The sequence below is a fragment of the Lepisma saccharinum genome, chromosome 13, assembly GCF_977018435.1.
Source record: "Lepisma saccharinum chromosome 13, izLepSacc3.1, whole genome shotgun sequence".
In the NCBI taxonomy this organism is placed as follows: Eukaryota; Metazoa; Arthropoda; class Insecta; order Zygentoma; family Lepismatidae; genus Lepisma; species Lepisma saccharinum.
In genome coordinates this window covers 35,790,497-35,810,043 of record NC_139241.1, presented here as the reverse complement: position 1 = coordinate 35,810,043, position 19,547 = coordinate 35,790,497, and the positions used below count along the sequence as shown (strand labels likewise).

Below are 19,547 nucleotides of genomic sequence, written 5' to 3'. Positions count from 1 at the left end.
TCAAATTCAGGCTTACGTAGTACATCATGCTACTACAGTCTGATATGTTGCAATTGGTTTATTCATTCTAAATCATCATGTGTCACGTGAGTCAATCATATGCACACATGCCAGATTTTTAAAGGCTGCAATTTACTGCCCCCCCCCCCCCAAACTGCATGCAGTCGCTGATGTGGAAGTAATCTCAGTTTCCTGTGACCAATACTACAAATAAAAGTTCTTTTCCTGCTTTTATACAAAGGGCTCGAGTGTAAAACATGGTAATTGACATTTTGGTCATTTCTGAGTTCATTAAGAAAAAAGGTTATTAGAAGATATACTGTAGATAAATTGTTTTCATGTTGTGTTTACCAATTTTAGAAGGCTTCACCAAGTCCAATGCAAATTGTATGATATGGCAATATCACTTAAAAATTGAAGGATGGCACATTTTACTATGTAAGTAAAAAATGACCAAAATGTCACTTACCATGTTTTACACTCAAGACCTTCATATGGAAATTGCCATTTGACTCGCAACAAATTGAAATTACTATGTTTTCCTGTCTCTCATGAACTAACTTGACATCTTGTACATGAACTCAACGTCAAACCACCATTGTAATATGCTTCAATATCAGTGAGAACAATTGTTATTGCATTTATTAAATCGAATACTGCGTAGATTTGAATTAAACATATATTTCCCCCACTCCTTTTTTAATGCAATGTACAAGAACAGTCTAAAAACTGTGGGATCATTCCAAAATTCCATAAGGTTCAAATTGTATACAATAAAACTTGGATCACTTGCACATTTTTTTTTAAAAAAAATGCACTATTAATGTAATTTACTTCCGAGAATGATGTAGTTTTCAAATTACCACTGTTCTGTTTCCATAAATATTGCCACTACCTAATTTGCATATTAGCACAAAAAGGGAGGTTATTAAGCTTACCAACAAATAGACAAGAAGAATACTATCTCGACCAGTGTACAAACTGTGTAAAACAGTGGCACTCTTGTATTTTATTTGGTTATTTAAAGTCATTTTCTGCCTGTTATGGTTAATAATTGTGATAGCACGGACATCCCATGCCCTGGTTGTGGCTCAAATCCAGAACCTTCAGAAGTGAGAGAGCGAGTTCAATGCTCTACATGCTTCATTATGAACACTGTAGCTCTTTTGATACCCACTGAATTGCAGACTATAACTTTATTGTCATGGGTTACAGTGCTTACAACACAGGTACTTGTCCCTTGTTAAATGGTCTTAGTCCACTCATATAGCTTCTATGTGAGAAATTTTCAGATTCATTCACAGCTGAGGAAAATCATAAACACACCCACACAGGGAGTTAAAAGAGAGATATAAAGAAAATTAATAAGGGACAGAAATTGATAGAATGTTATGTAAGAAATCAGAGCAAGGAACATGAACGAAAATGCTAGAGAAACACATGAAGACTAAAAAAGTGGATGGAGATGGGAAGAAGACGATAATGTTTGTTGACAGTTTCTTGAAAAATGTAATAGAAAACTAAAAACAGAAGATATATCAATATCCATTTGTGATAAACTACACAGACACAGAAATAGCACCAGGGAAATTTGTTGCTAGTACAAATAAAAAAGTGATAATATGGAGAAGTCATACTGTACACCCAACAACAAATTACACAGCATGCAAATTTTCAATCACGATTTTCATTCACATTTGATCATCATGAATTGAAATAAAACATCCACAGAATTCCATTCCTTATAATAACACATTAACACAGGGGGTAGAATAAGAAAGAACGAAACGAGTCATGGACAATTTGCCATTCGTTGTACAATCTCAGGCAACCAAGTGTCAATCTTACCATTGTATTGTTAATGACAAATAAGTAATATATTGACTGTTAGTAAACATATATTTTAAACTCACAGTGTTAGTGATAGTACAGTAAAAAAGCAGTTGGCTCCTGACCAGCCAGGCTCGTAACGTGCGACGGCATTGGTTAGATTGATTTGCTTCATTTTACTTTGCTTCTTGTGCCACTTTTGGCTAATTTGCGAAGATGAGTATGAAAGGATGATATGGATGAACAGGAAATCACAAACATATATGGACAACACAACACAAGCCCAATACTGACTGAGAGTTCAGATGTCAGCCTTGATAAAGGTCAAGTTGGAATCATTAGAAATAAGTGCTATTCTTGTCACTGTCCCAAAAACAAGCACACAGTTGTTCCCAAAGACTCCTTCAATTCGGCAAAACAGAGAACCATGTCCTATTCCTGTCCCCCAGCACAGATTTCACATTAACAAAGCAAAAACTGAGTTTTTTAGTATTCTTATGCATATATCTTAAAACTCATATAATCTGTTATTTCAACAGTAGAATCCAAAATTTAATTATTATACAATTAGCTGTTTAAAGGCCATTGAAAGTATAATTCACCCTGAGGAAAAAAATGTAGCACTTGTCACTTTTTTCGTGAAGTAATGAAGATTTTCACTTAATTTATGCTTCATTTTACACAATGAAAGTGGCAACACTGTCAAGTTGTCTGTACACACACACATTAAAACTATAAACAAAGAACTTAATCTGCCAAGGTGTGTTAATTTGTTTAATTCCACTTTACGCTCAGATATGCTAATTGGCATTGGGCCTACAGTTTAAGGTAGGATTCAAATCTCTGTGTCCATCCACTAGGATTGACCTATTGATTATGAGGGCAGCAAGTCATGCCAAATGATTATGTTTAACTGGAAAGCAGTTTTGGTTGATCTACTATTGTGCATTTTGTTATAAACAATAATTTAGTATTCCACTTTCTATAGCTTTATCCTTTCCTTTTTACAGTATAATGATAAACTAAAGTACTTTTTTTTGTAATATTTCCCACTACCAGCAATATTTAACATAGCAACAAAAAGTTTCTCTCTTAAAACAACTGGTGGTATGTTTTTCATGTAACAGTTCAAGAATTGTGGATTTTATGAAACAACAAATGCAAAATGACAGTGAAATTAGACAAACAGCAGATAACATAAAATAAAATTTAAAAAAAAATGAAAACAACTCCAATTTTTCGAGTCCTCAATGGAAACTTGCCTATTCAGACACCAACTTAAAGCCAGGTGCTGCAAATGTCCTTCAACCTACATGCTAGTTTCTTTCTGAAACCCACATTTTTATTGATGATGTTATAATTATCAGCAATAAAACTGTTGTTATAATTAACAACAATTTTCTTAGCAGTATTATTTGAAGAATTTTGGATTCGAATATTAAACTTGAAATTACGGACGGGCAGATTCAGATCCTGAAAATTTCAGGTTATGTACATTTTGGCTCTGCATCCAGGTACTAAAATTTCTGTATTGAACCAAAGTAATCAAATTTTGATTTTGAATCCTGGTACTGAATGGATCTGAATATTTTTAGTACACGGAAACCCAAATCCAAAAATATTTGGCATTTCTAATGAAAGAGATGTAACAGTGAGATTCTAACACTTTGATGTTCTAGGCATTCATGACCTTCGCAACACCAAAAAACCAAATTAAATGAGTCGAAATGTTGATACAAAAGTGTCACTGGTGCACGACACAAATGAGCTCTTTTCAGTATTTCAAAGTTGCTCTGTTTGATTCTGTGGTATGGAGAGGGGAAAAGGTTGAAGAAAAGCACGTGCCGAAAATTAGTCTGCTAGCCTGAAAAATTCAGAATTCTAAAGTACTTATAGTGGATTGGTTTTACTGACGTAAAGTTAATCACTCAATTGTGATCAAAAATATAAATAGGAGATAGGTTATGCAAATAAAATGAGGTTTGGGTATTTGTTTTGAGGAGACTACAAGTTTCATTGTCTCCTTGTGTATGAAACTGAACAAGTGCAACCCTCCTACTTGTTACACAGTTACAGATCATTCACAAAACACTCTCCTGTATGAGAAAAACCTAGGCATGACTAAGCAGAGTCGAAGCCAACATTGTCGCTTGAGGAACAATTGAAATGGAGTAGCAGAGGCAAGGGTGTACCCAAGGTAGCACTTGATTGCCCTGAGATATATGAGAAAAGTTCATATGACTAGAATACTGTAATTGTAGCATGAAAACATGGTAAAGTGTTCAATGGAAGCCAGCAAATTAAGTGTCCTCTGATATGTGCATCATAAAAAAGTACAAAAAAGACACAGAACTGTTCATCAGCAAATTGATATACCTTTATGGAAAGGAAGCAAGTCGAATCCAGTTTATTTAAGTAGTGGGCTCAAATCTCAACTTGTCAACAACGCCACAGTATTGTCGATTCAATTTCAAGATTTGCAAAACAATAATAAAAAGTAAAATATGAGTTTTTATGGCTGAAGGGGCAATATATGAAGTTACTCTGCCCCAGTGCTGAGGAAATTCCTAGCTGAGGAAGAATGCATGCCCAGTTGGGAGAAAGGTGGCGGAGGATGCTTCTATGGATCAACATGGAGAAAATGCAGTGGGTGGGTGATGTTTAAGCAAATTATCCTAGTGGGGGATGCTTTTTGTAACAAGTTATAAGAAACAACACACACACAGACACACAAATAAATCAGTGTTACAAACACAAGCAAGAAACTTCTGAAATGTCATTGGATCAAACTGGATATAAATTATAAGCACATACATGTAGATTAGCATGAACATTGAAATTAAATTTTCAACATTAAGCATTGAATGAACAGTGTTTCGAAAAGCACATTTTTGTATTTTTTAAAAAAAACTAAAAATCATAGTTTCTTAGATTTGACAATCATGATGTACATGCATTCCACATTTGTGCACTAGCTAACTTACCATATTTACACATAAACTGCTCTGAAAATAGTTTCCACGTAAGATTTATCTAACAGAGAGAAAGCTAGAAAGAGAATAAAAAGGAACTACAAAATACTAGCTTTAACATAACTTACTTTCCTCATTTAACTGGTAATTGATAGCCACTATGCACAAGCAAAGAAAAGAAGAAAAGAGAAAGAAACAAGAGTTTTCATCTTACTACTACAAATATATGTACAAGTGCATTAATATACATATAACATAGTGCATTACAGGTTCACAATTATTTCTTCTGAACTCTATTTTCTTTCAATAACAGATCACACATTGCAATGAGAATGAGATATGCAGAATTTGCTTACTCTACACTTGTAAAAAATATTGGAATTCACATTCATTCATTGTTTCCAACAGATATTTATTAATATTACTATTATGTGTCAATTCTTGTAATTTAGCCTTTCATATTCTATTCCTCTTGTCTCCAAGTAGAGTATGAGCCAACAATATATCTATCACCTTTATGTTACGTGAACATAATTTTACCAAAGTCTAATCAAATGTAGTCAATATACACTAGATAACTGGTAGCAGGTGTGTCTTGTGCATGCTGTGTGAAGATGCTGGACAGTTTAAGTTTCCACTAGTGAGCTAAAGCAGCAATCTTGGCCACAATTTTTCTCATTAACCACAGCCAATAGCTACAGTTATCCAGCAGTACTTGACATTCAAGTAGGTAACCCTTTCTGGGAGAGAGAGGGGGAAATGCCTTCAGATGGGTACCTAAGAGTAAATGGAGGAGTTAGGTCCTAATCACACAACTTCTATCTAGAGCCAAGTTTGGTTCCTTACTGCAATATTCCCTTCATAGCATGATGTATGTCTTGAAATTTTGATATTTTAGTTTCTACCTTTTTAACTAAATAGAAAAAATTAGACTGAAGGAACAAACAAAATAAATGACCATGCCTTATTGCAGACTTAGTCGTGTATTATGGTAAGCATTACACCTTGAAATTTGGCTCCTGGTGAAGTAGAGGCAAGTTTCTCCACCTTACATTTTTTCTTACAAAAACACATGAAAAGTTGGATATGGTGCCCAACAAAATATCACTGTGATTAAAGACTACATTACTCCAGAAAAGTAGCGTTTATATTAGTGGTCATAAAATAACTAACACAAGTTATTTTCCATCTCATTTTGTATATTTTAAGTCGCCTTTCTATCTCTTGGGTAAATTGTGACACTGAGGATAAATGATGAAGTAGTGAAATAGATGATGGGGGAAGCCCAATTAGTGTGCCTTACCTAGGATTTGAACACAAGAACTCTGGCATTGCAGCTCCCCTTAGTCCAGCATAGCGACTTTCATTATGTGACATATAGTCAAAATCCACCAACTCTACAGAAAGCGCTGTTTTAAGTACCTCACCAATACTGATTCAAAACGTTTACTCGGGCTTAGCCGATATCACTTTGAACCGATACCGATACTCTTACTGATTCCCACCGATATACCGATAACGATACTTGAAAATTACAATAATTAAAATTTGTTCAAAATATTGATCAATATTGGTGTGTCAATATTCTTCTCCAATTATATGCATCAATTTACCAAGAAATTTGCTTTAGAATATTCAAGAATTGCATCAGAATATTACGACAGATATCATGCAATTGCAAAATATAGTTTTTCGTGCAAAATTGATAAAAATTTTAAAAAAAGTTTTAATTTTGCATAATATCCAGGATAATTAAACTCCGCGAAAGTGTCGCCTGACATTTTTGGGACCTGGTGATAGACGAATATGCCAGAAAAATATCGTCTGGTATCGGTAGATGAATCCCAACTGATACTTTCCAATACCAATACACTGGCATCGATATTGGCTCAGCCCTAACGTTTACACAATTCTGTAATTAACACTTTTAAAATCGCACACTGCTGAAAGTGTGGGAATATGAAGCTAACAAGGTACTCCAAAATAAGTGGACAGACAAGGATGAGTTAAACAGACCCAGAAAAAATATTACAATATTTATTATATTAAATAAACAGATAGCACCCATTATCAGATATACAAACAACTCCGTGTGCTTCTACAGTTATGTTGGTGGGAAATTATATAGTGTTAAGTTACAGAGCAAGAAATTACACAACATATACAAATTGCATGTGCTCCTTATACTAGAACCAGCTACACTAATCACCAAACCAAACAATGCCACACACCACCAAAACTATATTAATTTCTGCACACAACAATCTACAAGTAAATATTTAGAGACCATAGATAAACGAACATATTAGCAACAAAAATAAAACATCGAATTCCACTATACTTTGATTTTGTGCTTGTTATAAAGGAGTTGGACCATTTAAAAAAAATATATATATGTGGCTGTCTATTCGCACAACCATCAGAACATTTGTCTCACGAAACACACAGTTTTTTACTTCCTAAATGTAATCAGCTACTTACATCGGCATGGGTTTGGCAAGTCAAATTTACTCTTAAAACTAAAATCAGATACAGCACTATTGTTTTTTGCTGTGGAGGTTAACCAGAAATCAATATTTTGAGTGGAAATCTTGACAGCCTATAAAATGTGAAGAAAAAAGTAATAATACCCTATCATTTGGCACTTGTTACATCTGGGAACTTAAATTAGCTTCCATTGTTAACTACACTGTAACAACATATTTTGTAACTATATGCTTAACTACAACATAAACCAACAATATACATAGTTGCACTTGGAAGTGTACTTATCTACAATGGTTTGCTATCCCATTTCTTGTTCCACTGTTCTAAATTTAGTTTTAAAAATAAAATATAAAACTATGTAAAATGAAAATAAAAACACTTTTTTAAGGCATTGTTTCAGCACATTTGTTCGTACTTATCTTCAGGCCAAGTGTTGCATTTCAAGTGTAGTAATATTTATCAAACAATTGTAATTATGCTTGTTACATGTCAATTCCACTCTTTCATATTTACTCCTCCAATTGCCTATAAATTCACTGCTAAGACATCTGTACTTTTACGTAACAAGTAATTTGCCTTCGCACAGGCAAGAAATTGGGAGTTGTGGGATGTGATAAAAATTTTTGTTAGCCTGGATGCAGACTTTTAGACTAAACCAAGCTTGTCAGACAGAACTTCCACATTTCTTAATGCCATACATTTTAAAATATTTCACTGCTACAGATTAGGAAGAAGAAATACTAAAGAAAAAAAAGCATTTGGTTTAGCACAAGTAAAAGCAACTCTAACCATTTTGCAAGATGCAACCACTTGTTCCAGTAATTGTTTGCATTGTTGTTTTAGGTCCAATTTATGCACAGATAGGCTAATTGGGACAGGATCTACAGTTTAAAGTGGGATCCAAACCACTATGCAATCTACCTCTAACAGGTATTGAACCCAGGATTATAAGGTGACACTGTGCCATCAGGGAGGGCCCTGTTCCAGTAATTGCTGCATTTTTTAGTGAACCATTACTACAAAGGAAGTACAATGTTCGAACTGAAGGAGATAGAGGAGGGAAGGGTTAGGAGATTCCCCTCCTCTTATCCTGAAAAACATTTTGCATCCTGCATTGTATAGGATTTTTACTAAGGCTGAGTTGATTCTGATACTGACCACCTACACCGATACTGATGATTGAAAACTGTAACAGTTAAAAAGTTGTTTGAAATATTTATTAATATTAGTGAGTAAGTATTTCACTTCAATTATAAGGACAAATTTATCAGAGTTTTGCTTCAAAATATTCAACAATTACATTACAATACACATTTTTCACATAATATTCAAGCAAAACGAAAGGACACTTCAAAATTTTGCACATCTTGCAGGTTAATTAGACTCCGCAAAAGGTTCGCATAACATTTTTGCAGGCCCCATGATCCATCAAAATGCTGGAAAAGTATTGATCATTAGAGGTTTTAAAAAAAAAATCCAACCCCTGTTTTCTGATACCGAAACTACAGGTATCAGCCTATACAGATACATTGGTATCGATATCAGCCCAGTAATATTTTTTACCATTACCTGGTCTGCAAAAAATATGGGTTATAGGAATTTTTGAATGTTTCAGTAACAACAAATTTTTTGTCACAAAAAAAACCTGTGATTGTATTTCAAAATGCACTTGAAATTCACACATTCATGTAATTCAGATTGAAAGATTAATTTTCTGTCCGAGTTTGTTTTTAAGTCACTTTATGCACATGGACTAATCAATTCTGAACTTACAGTGAAGTGGGATCCGAACCACCATATGCCTACACAAGGTATCAAACAAGAGACCCCCTGAATACAAGGTAATGACATTACAGCTATGACATTGGAATTCTTTGTCCTTGAAGATAAATGATAGGCACATACTATAATTCCATACTAGTTTCAAAAGAGACATGTGGTGGTATATTATTGAACACTTATTTCAACAATAGCAATCTTATGCTATAGTTGTATATTTTTCACTTCTAGACTACACAGTTGTATACATTGTGTTCAATGTAATCCATTTATGGTTCATTTTTCCATGTAGTTTTTCGTACATAGTCCCCTCCCAAGACATTCCTCCCTTCTGCCAAGTTGCAAAAAACAAATGTGAAACTTAAACACCTGCGAAAAAGTTTGCCAGCATACACAAATGAAAACAAAGATTCTCCTACGGATGCAGAACACAAGACTGGGAACCTGTCCACCCAGTGCGCCAGAATCCCAACATGTGGCCGAAAAAGAAACTATCACACCAGCACTAAAGAAACGAGAAAAAATATCCTCATCAGCATTCCAAGGTAACCACTCACCATGATAAAATTCAAGTATAATTCCCAGTTTTCAAGGTGAACTTTCCAAAAATTCAAGGGTAATCAGCATCAAGATTTCTTATCCTGCAACAATTTTCCGTCTGTCAAATATATTATTCTGTAAAGGGCACTAACAAAGCAAACGAATTGAGAGAATTCTGTTATTTTCCATGCAGCTTTCTTTTCCTTTCTCGAGAAAAATGAAAGTTGAACTGTGAGAAACTTGCATCAAGGCATCATTAAGCATGTATAAATTAAATGGAATTTGGATTTTAAAAAGTTGCAATTTTTCACGTATACAGAGAAAAATTCACGCAGAATTCACGTATAATTCCTGGAGCCAATAATTCACATATAATTCCCGGTGAGTAGAACCACACAACCTGCAACAAGCCTGATCAGCCAATAACAAAAATTATGCAGAAAAATGAACAGTAAGTGGATTAGCAACTGCCAAATGGATATCTTTAGATATAATGCATACACTGTTGTTCACAACTGCTGTGCATTCATGTTCTCATTCCTTCCTATCCAATGGGCTTTTGATTTGTTGGCGTTTGTTTTAAGTTCACTTTATGCTCTTATAGCGTAACCGTGACTTAACAGGCAGTGTAAAGTGAGATCTGAATCACTACTAAGCAAAGTGCCTCCACTGGTAATCAAGCCTGCGATACCTTGACTACAAGGTGATGGCACTAACATTACATCATCGACTAATTCTTCAACTGCAGACTGAAATATCGAAGATGAAAAACATCATCATCTCAACCCTTAATGAGGGATCTAAAATACTGCACTACATCTCCCATATTCATATTTAGTGCTCGTGCGACTTACTCAAGTTGAATAAGTTAGTATACAATAAAATGTAGATACTTAAAGGTACTTATGTTACGTGTTCCTCAACTTTTTTTTTATAAGGGGCATAAGATTATGCAACCAAAAGGATGAAAAGAAAAAGGAAGAGGAATTGAGTTATAAAGTGGGAAAAAAGAACGGATATAAGGAGAATGACTTAAATAGGATTCGTAGAGAAGCCCATAAAATATGTGGAAAAGACAGGGAAATAAAGATAAGGATCGGAAGGGGGACAGGAAAGAGAAAGGAATTGATGGATAAGAAAAGAAGTACATAGGTATCCCTTATTTCAACGGAGTATCCGAAAAGATAGAAAAAAGTAGTCAAAGAACATGGTATCAAATATGGGATGAGGGCTCCGTGCAACGTAGAGAAGTATTTCACGGAATATAAGAAAGACGGTAAGGAAAAAAAGAATGAAGAAGTTGATAAAAAAGGTGTTTATAGCATAAAGTGTGTTTGTAATAAAGAATACATAGGGCAAACCGGGAGAAGCATGAAAACCCGATGGGGTGAACATGATAAAGATATTCAGGAAGAGATACCAAGAACTGGGTTATCGGAACATATAATTGAAGAAGAACACGAAATTAAGAAATGAGAGATCGTCAAGATTGATAACAAACCGATAAGTCAGAATGCTTACGAAGCAGCATCTAGCTGCAAAAATAGGAGTAATAAGCTAAACAGAGAAGATGGGAACGTCTACGACCTGTGGATCAAGTTGTTCAAGCGATGGGGATCAAATAAAGAAAAGATCAGTTTCCGGGTCACTCCAACCGTGATTAGTGCAGCCCAAGAGATTAAAGAATTCAAACTTGATATGACGTAGCTCACTGAATACTGAAGAGGAAAGGTTAGGGGGTGGGGACATCAACCGAAGGACTTCCGGCATTCTACGAGAGACCACGCCAGTTTGTTACACAACTCTCCAACGTGTGCATCTAAGTGGGGCTTTTAACGTGTTTGTGTGTCAAGCCCTGTGTTCACACGGCCCTTTAGATAAGTCTTTTAACATGTTTGTGTGTTAAGCCTTGTGCTCAAATGGCTTTTTAGATCAGTGTTTTACAGTTGGGAACATGGCAGTTTTACGTATATGGGGTCAGATGACTAAATGTTCTTTTTTATTCCTTTCCACCCACTATAAATTCCCAAGTCCTTGTCATATCTGACGTGGCTAAGGTGTAGTTACGCTGGCGTAGGTAACCTGATGAAGGGATCAGTGGAATCTTCCATAGTGTTCACAAATCTTCTTCCAAATCTGCATATTAAAGATGTTTAATCCACAGCTGAATCCACACTGAATCCACTTTGAATCAATTCTCTTTACCCTAATCAATACCTTGACTCCAAAAAGGCACTGACTAGTATAGGTGATTAAATTTGAACCAATACTTTACGATATCAATACTGATCCATCGATACTGGTCTGCCTTAAATTATTTCCAAAATATCATCATAAGTTGCTCGTGTGAATAAATGATAATCCTTATTACATTAAGCATTGCCAGTGTGTGCAAAATACAATAAAAAAGTAAGTATACAAAACTATTTTCAATAATGTAGACAATAAAACACTCATTGTTTGGAAATTGCCAGATGCATAAAAATCTATGCACTTCTTTTTTTATGTGTACGTGTGTGTGTGTCCAATGTCAGCATGAACATTGGTATCAAAACATTGCAAGCTTGCACTGTGACACAGAGAACTGGTACACACATGATTTCAAAGTCTCTGCAAATGTAAAATAGAGAGAAACTAAATTGAGAATCTTTGATTACGGATACAATCCTAGCAATCAACTACAATGAGTGAGGGGAAAAAATTGTATTTATGCCAAGTGACCCAGGATTTCAACCTATCATTGAAACACAAGTATAGCATTGTTATCCAGTCAAGAACAGGACCAGCACAGCAGATTGAGTTGTAATGTAACAACATGTTTGTAGTTTCAAGAGCTAAGCTACAGTTCAGAGTTATGTACATATAAATACACACACCATTTGTTTCTACATTGTGCACTAACTTTCTACTTTGTTAATTATGCATTCAGGATATCAGGGGAGAAAAGTGACATTGAAGTTTTTAACTTAAGTGGAAGCACATCACTAAAAACAGAATACAAACTATTGCCTATGGCATTATTTCCAGCACAATGAATAGGCAAAAGTAGGCATTTGATTAAAGAGGATGGATGATTGTGCCAACATATACACCATTTTGCTTTGAAACATGATATGGAGGAAAGATCTTTGCCAAACAGCAGTGCAAAGAAATGCTTGGTTGACATGAAAATTCTACAAAGAACATTAACCAACATACTGATCCGATATAAAATGAAATACATTTAAGGTGGACCTTAATTAGTGTATTTTGCACAAATTAAGACAAAATATATGTTTGAAAATTATATGTTTGCACTATTTGTTTGCATTTTAAAACTGGTTAAAATAGAAAGAACTATTTTGTCATGAATATATCAAAACTTAATGTACTTTAAAATCATTCACGCTAACAGAGAAAAGTTATTACAGTATACACGTAAAAAAATGTAAAAAAAAATCTTAATATGATGAAGAAACTTTGTCTTGAAAGGTTTGTGAATAACTTAATTGTCAACAAATAAAAATTAAAGCTGCTTTTCCACAAATGTATACTTATTTATAAGCAATTCAATCTGACATACAACTGTTGTGATTTGCTTTCAAGATTAGACTTCTACGCAAACTTGTGGTTTGTTGCTATTAACTGAAATGAACTAAGTATATTCAAGAGGAAAATGCTTAACATTAATTGAGTGTATGAAAAGGAAGGATTCTCTTTCAGGTGAATGAACCATAATTTTATTCTAATAAAATACACTATATTGCAATTAGGGCTGAGCCGATACCGATACTCTCACATTCCGATACTGATGCTTGAAAATTGTAATAACTAAAATGTGTTCAAAATATTGATTAATATTAGTGCTTAAGTATTCCACTCTAACTATATACATCAATTTACCACAGTTTTTGCTTTAAAATATTGAAGAATGACATCAGAATATTAAATAGCATTTTATGCTATCACAAAATTAATTTTTTTCACACAAAACTGGTGCAAAGTAAAAAGAAACTTTGAATTTTGCACAATTTCCATTACAATTACGCTCCATGAAAATGTCGGCTGGCCCATGAAAGAACAAAATGCCGTGAAAGTATATGTCGGTATCAGTGTGTAAATTCCAACCGATACTTTCCGATACCGGTGGTATCGGATGATATTGATACATCGGCATCAGTATCGGCCAGCCCTAATTACAATATGGCTGTTGATTTATAGTGTATTTAAATAATATTGAAAGAACGACTGAAACAAACAAATCTGTTTCGTGAGAGAGAGAGATTTGTAATTTCTAATTAATCAATAGGTGATTATAAGAATGATTAGAATATACTTTCAGTCAAATGCTAAACATGATCAGCCATCATGACAGAAAATTGCTGCATAGCATTTAAAGGGAACAGCAGGTGACAGGATATTTCCAAAAGGTATCAGAACTGTAAAGTCGCAGATAAACTGATGTGATATCATTATGCGGAATTGTTATCATCATCCCTACCAAAAGTAATACATGTTATCCACTCGGCGATCACAGACGTTAACAACTAAAATATTTTATGTGGTTCTAATGTTGTTCAATGAATAATTTACTCTGTAAGATATGAAAGAGGAAAAGAGGTATAGGTTCCACAAATCATTATATTATTACTGATCCAACATTAATATTTAAAAGAATGGTCACTATAGTTTCTCTATCAAATATTTACTTCCTAAATACAATTTCATTTCATCACCATACGTACAGCAAATTACAAAACTATAACTTATTATTATATTGCTGACAAAAATTGCAACTCTCTGAAAAAAACATTAGTAAAAAAAGTCCAATAAACTTCTGCAATAAGTTAGCAAGGTTATAACAACACTACTTTGGTGTCAACCAGATGAAGATTTTGAACAAAAAGACTCCCCTTTGAACTAAGGACACTATTATTGCAAATGTGCTTTGTTAGTAACTGTGCTAAAAAATAGAACATAGCATAAAGCACTGTCAAGACTCTGGAAGCAGTAGCAATAGTTAAAAAAAATGACAAGCACTATTATTAGCTCACAGAATACTTAACGCCAATCTCAAGGCCTACAACACTACAAAGGAAGATATTTACAGGGAATGTATTTAAACATTGAAAGAAAATAGAAGAAAAATGTTCTCATCTGACATGACAAATTCAAACATGAATAGTTCTGTTGAAAGAAAAACTGTTCGTAACAGACATCTAGTTGGAAACCATAATCACTTTAATGTGTGTATAGTAAATGGCATTCACTAACTTGAGTGGAAATGTTCTTTCACACATAATAGCAAAACTATCCCCATACAAAGTTTACCAAATGCTATCCCACAGCAAAATGAGACAAATAATATGCTAGTTTCTCTCTAAAAAAGTAAAAATATATATTTACAAACTTATATACCCACGTATACTTAAATTCTTACACTGTATGTGCTCCAATAGCACGAGAGACTTGGTTATTTACTATTGCAACTTATGTAAAAACATGTCACTTTCTTCAATAAATGCCTTCAACTGAATCCATTTTAGTTCTATTACTATTGTAAGTAAATAGTTCCTCACTTCTTGAGAACATGCTCATACCATTAATAAAAAAAAGATTGAACTATTCTGACGAAACTAAGAAAATGAAGAAGTGATTACTTTCTTCTAATATAAAGCATCAAAGAAACCCTAGCGTCTTATCATTTAAAAAATGTTCACATGTATCACCAATATACAGCAAAGAACATTCCACAAATAAAATTACCAAGAACAAAGAAATTATGCCACTTTTTTTTCTTTTAACACTAGTGATATTTTTTTTCATCCCTTGCCTTACTACGAGTGATCCTACTAGTAGAGTTCGTACCATTCTTTGCACTGGCCGACTTCTCCACATGTGTTGCAATCGCAGGAACAATTTTGAAGAGGTATATTTTCAGATGATCACAGATTTCCAAGCACACTTGACTGCAATACCTCACCAAGTCGAATGTGGCCAAAATCTATAAACACAAGGAGAGCAACATTAACCTCTGTACGCCTGAAGGGAGATATACTCCTGCCAAGTGTATTGCGCTACGGACAAGCAGGAGATATATCTCCAATACCACATGGTAGCAATTAACAGGTCATTACTTGAAAACTACACATGATATTTCAATTATCTTTTTTGATTATTATTATTACACATATAAAGGTATGACATTCAAATTACAAAACAATACAGTTGATACTGCTTTATACAGAACTCAGTTCTGCGTAATTCTGTTTTGTAGGTAAATTACTGTAGGTCCTGACAAAATATGATTTAAAACTGTGTTACATAAACCTTATTTGTACGTAACACATTTATACGGAACTCAGTTCTGCATAATTCTGTTTCGTACGTAAATACTGCAAGTCCTTGCAAAATATAATTTAAAACCGTGGTAATTAAACCTTATTTGAACGCAACACATTATACATAATTCGGTGTTCTACGTACCAATTTTCACAAGATACAGTTTATTTGTACATAACCAAGCTACAACAATGTGACAGAAGTATACATTTCTTGTTACAAAACCCCAAGGTAAATTTCCTACATGAAACAGGATAGGCGAGCATGGCGGTGGTCGGTCTCCAGTTGTGAGAAAGTTGAGATGCAATGTGGTGGTGTCACAGAGAAGGCAAGGAGAGGCATGAAATCAGAAGAGAAAGATTTGTCGCATTTTTTCAGAAGATGAGATGCATTTCCTTTGGTACATAATCGCCATATAAAAGTACATATGTTAAAAAAGATACCAATAGCTGATGTTTACAGTCTTCCATAATAAAAACAGAACAGCAGTTCCTTCAGTGAATGTTTTCAGTTGCTAGTGGTCGGCCAAGGAGAACAGAAAGAGGAAAAGTTACAAGCTTGACCAGAAAGTAAAATTTATTTGGATAGTGGAAGCTAATCCACATAAATTCAATAATTAACGAATTTGTGAATTCTCTTACAGTGGAAATAATAACTAGGTATCATGTGAGATTCCTTCTTAACATTAAAAGTGAAAAGATGTTTAAGTTCAGTACAAAAGATTCTAGTTCACTAAAACTACAGGAACTATCACACTATACTATAGCATTTCATAATCAAATTGTTCACTAACAAAGTGGAAAACGTAATGTATTTAAGAATCAAACTTTTTGAATCGTTAATTTACCGCTTTATGACAGAACTAACCTGTATTATACTTCAACTTGTGCCTTAAAATAGATACAATTACAGTATTTTAATAATGATATGATGTAGTATCTAAATCTGATTTGTAATTCACAGTTATATGTATTATTCTCTTTTCACCTTGACATACGTATAACTCAGGTTCAACTGTATAGACATTGTTACTATTAAAATTCCAGAAATTGTTTCTGTAAGCTGGCAGCACTGCCAATCCATTGTTATTTTTTTTCCATAAAAAGTATCAGCCTGTTTTCAACAAAACTTTTCTTGGTTGTAGGAATGCACCACAGCTCATTACTATAATTTCTTCATTCACTTCGGTCTATGTGGGGGCCACAAGGATAGTTTAAATTTCATTTTCTTCTTCTTCCTTTAACACACATTTGGTAATAAGTTTTACCTCTGCTAAAATCCCAGTGTTTAAGAAACAAAAAAACAAAGCGATTTCATCTCTCTACAACAAACCAGTTCTCGAGCTAAGATTTTCTTTGTACTTCTTGACAAGGTTGAAAAGCATGTGCTTGAAATGTTCCCATCTGTAGAGGGGTTAGCACATCGTGCTGCGACGCCAAGGGTCCCGGGTTCGAATCCCGGTCGGGCTTGGCTGTTTGTGAATGTCCATTCATCAATTTCATCATTTCATCACTCATCCCCATCTTTGCAAATTAGCCAAGAGGCACAAAACGCGAAGTAAAATAAACTAAATCAATCAATCAATCAATCAACCATCTGTAGAGGTTTACACACGGAGGCTTTATTACCTTAATGTTAAATTACATAGCTCTTCCCTTCATCATATTTATAATGCTAAAAATTTAGTGGGTGTGAAGTTTCCAGGCATGGACTTTTCAAATGTTCAGTAATGTGCAAAAACATAAGTGTTGAGGGAAAACACTTGTCCTAGACAGTTTAAATTGGTTTTGTTTTTCTGGAGGAAGTGAAATATTGTTATCCTCCCTCCCAGCAAGCATAGTTAGAAGAAAAATAGAAATTTTACCTGAATATATTTATTTGGCAAGTCATTATAATCCAACCAAACCTAATCACATTTGTATGAAGGTGGGATGTCAAAATTTTACTTCCTGTGAAAGTCCTTCCCATTCAACACAGAATAAATTCAACATACTCGTAAATCCTCTATGAAGAACGATTCTCTTTCAGTGATGTTTTTGTATATATCATAATATTTCAAAAGGGATCTATGTTCTTCTGAAAGACTTGCATAACCACTCTTTGGAAATGCAAAATTTCCCTCATGTTTCAGGTGGTAACGTCATATCCATTGGCATTCCGCACTACCATTTGCTGACAAGTGCCAGGTAATGATGGAGGGTCGACTAGAGCAATGGTCCAAGCAGGAAATGCATGCTGTAATTAGATTTCTGAATGCGAAGAACGTGTCAGCTGCGGAGATTCATCATCAGTTGGTGGATGTCTATGGGGAAAGCGTGATGAGTCGTAAGTGTGGCAAAATGGTGCACCCAATTTCGAACCAGGAGGGTGACAACAGTGGACTGTGCGCTGTGGCACGGCAGACAACAAAACACGCGTTGAGCATGCGATCCTGGAGAACAGGATGACGCATGACTTGGGTTTGTCATGTGGATCAGTTAGCCACAGTATTGAACAGTTGGGATTTCACAAAGTGTGTGCCCGATGGGTTCCACAAAACCTTACAGAAGACTTCAAAGACAGAGAATGGCTTGTGCCCTGTCATTATGGCAGCAGTAATCCATTGACAGCCAAGATTTTCTTGAGCGCATTGTCACTGGTGACGAGACCTGGGTTCACCACCATACCCCAGAAAGAAGAAAGGGGCAAGCATGGAATGGAAGCATCCAGGTTCCCCACAAAGCATGAAATTCAAGATCGTGAAGTCAAATGGCAAAGTTCTGGCTACTGTCTTTTGGGATCACAAGAGTGTGTTACTGGTTGATTTCTTGGAAAAGGGAGCAACGATTAATGCAGCTGTATACGGTGCAACATTGGAACCTTTATGAGTTGCTATTTGACGTAAATGTCCTGCACTCCTGTCACAAGGTGTGCTACTCCTGCACGATAATTAATGCTCAGCCACACACTGCCAATGCCACATTGCGAAATTTTTGGTGAGAGTGTGTGCAACATCCACCATACAGCCCTGATCTAGCACCCAGTGATTATCATCTCTTCCTGGCCTTGAAAGAACACTTGGAGGGCACAGATTCCAAAGTGACGAAGATGTGAAAACAGGGGTGCAACGCTGGCTGAACAGGCAGGATACCACATTTTGCGAACGTGGCATCAACAAACTTGTCCCACGATTAGACAAATGCCTAAATCGTTATGGTGACCAAGTTGAAAAATAAAGTGTTGCATGTAGCACACCATGTGCATTGGTTCATCGTCCAAATAAAATATGATTATTGACAAATAGGCCTTGTAAACTTACTTTTGGGATGCCCCTCATATTTAAATATATCAGGACAGTAAAATTAACGGTAATTTAACTGATATGTCTATACCAGCAGATACAAATACAATACTGATTAATCTGCCACATTCCTATTACAAAGTTTAACAACACTAAGGTACACACATTGCCAATTTATTTGACAATGAAATTTTCTGACCTGTCAATGAGTTATTCAAAATTTTCAGTATTTCCTAAGGTATTAACATAATGTGTAAAGAGGTTATAAGAGGCTGGAAATACATTTTAAAGAGGGGTCAAAATAACAAAAATGTGCTTACACCAGGAATAAAACACTT

General features: G+C 34.8%; 1 protein-coding gene across 6 annotated transcripts in view; it reads right to left on the bottom strand.

Moving 5' to 3' along the window:
* bbc (choline/ethanolaminephosphotransferase 1 bbc) overlaps nucleotides 1-19,547 on the bottom strand; it is a 122,562-nt gene that overhangs the window by 3,552 nt on the left and 99,463 nt on the right. For 5 of the 6 annotated variants that reach the window (XM_083134054.1, XM_083134055.1, XM_083134050.1 and 2 more), the window contains one exon: nucleotides 15,456-15,591. In XM_083134054.1, coding sequence (XP_082990180.1) covers nucleotides 15,456-15,591 — 136 coding nt within the window. Of the gene's footprint in view, nucleotides 1-15,420; nucleotides 15,592-19,547 lie in introns of all 6 variants that reach the window. The other variant, XM_083134051.1, reaches the window with a different exon arrangement.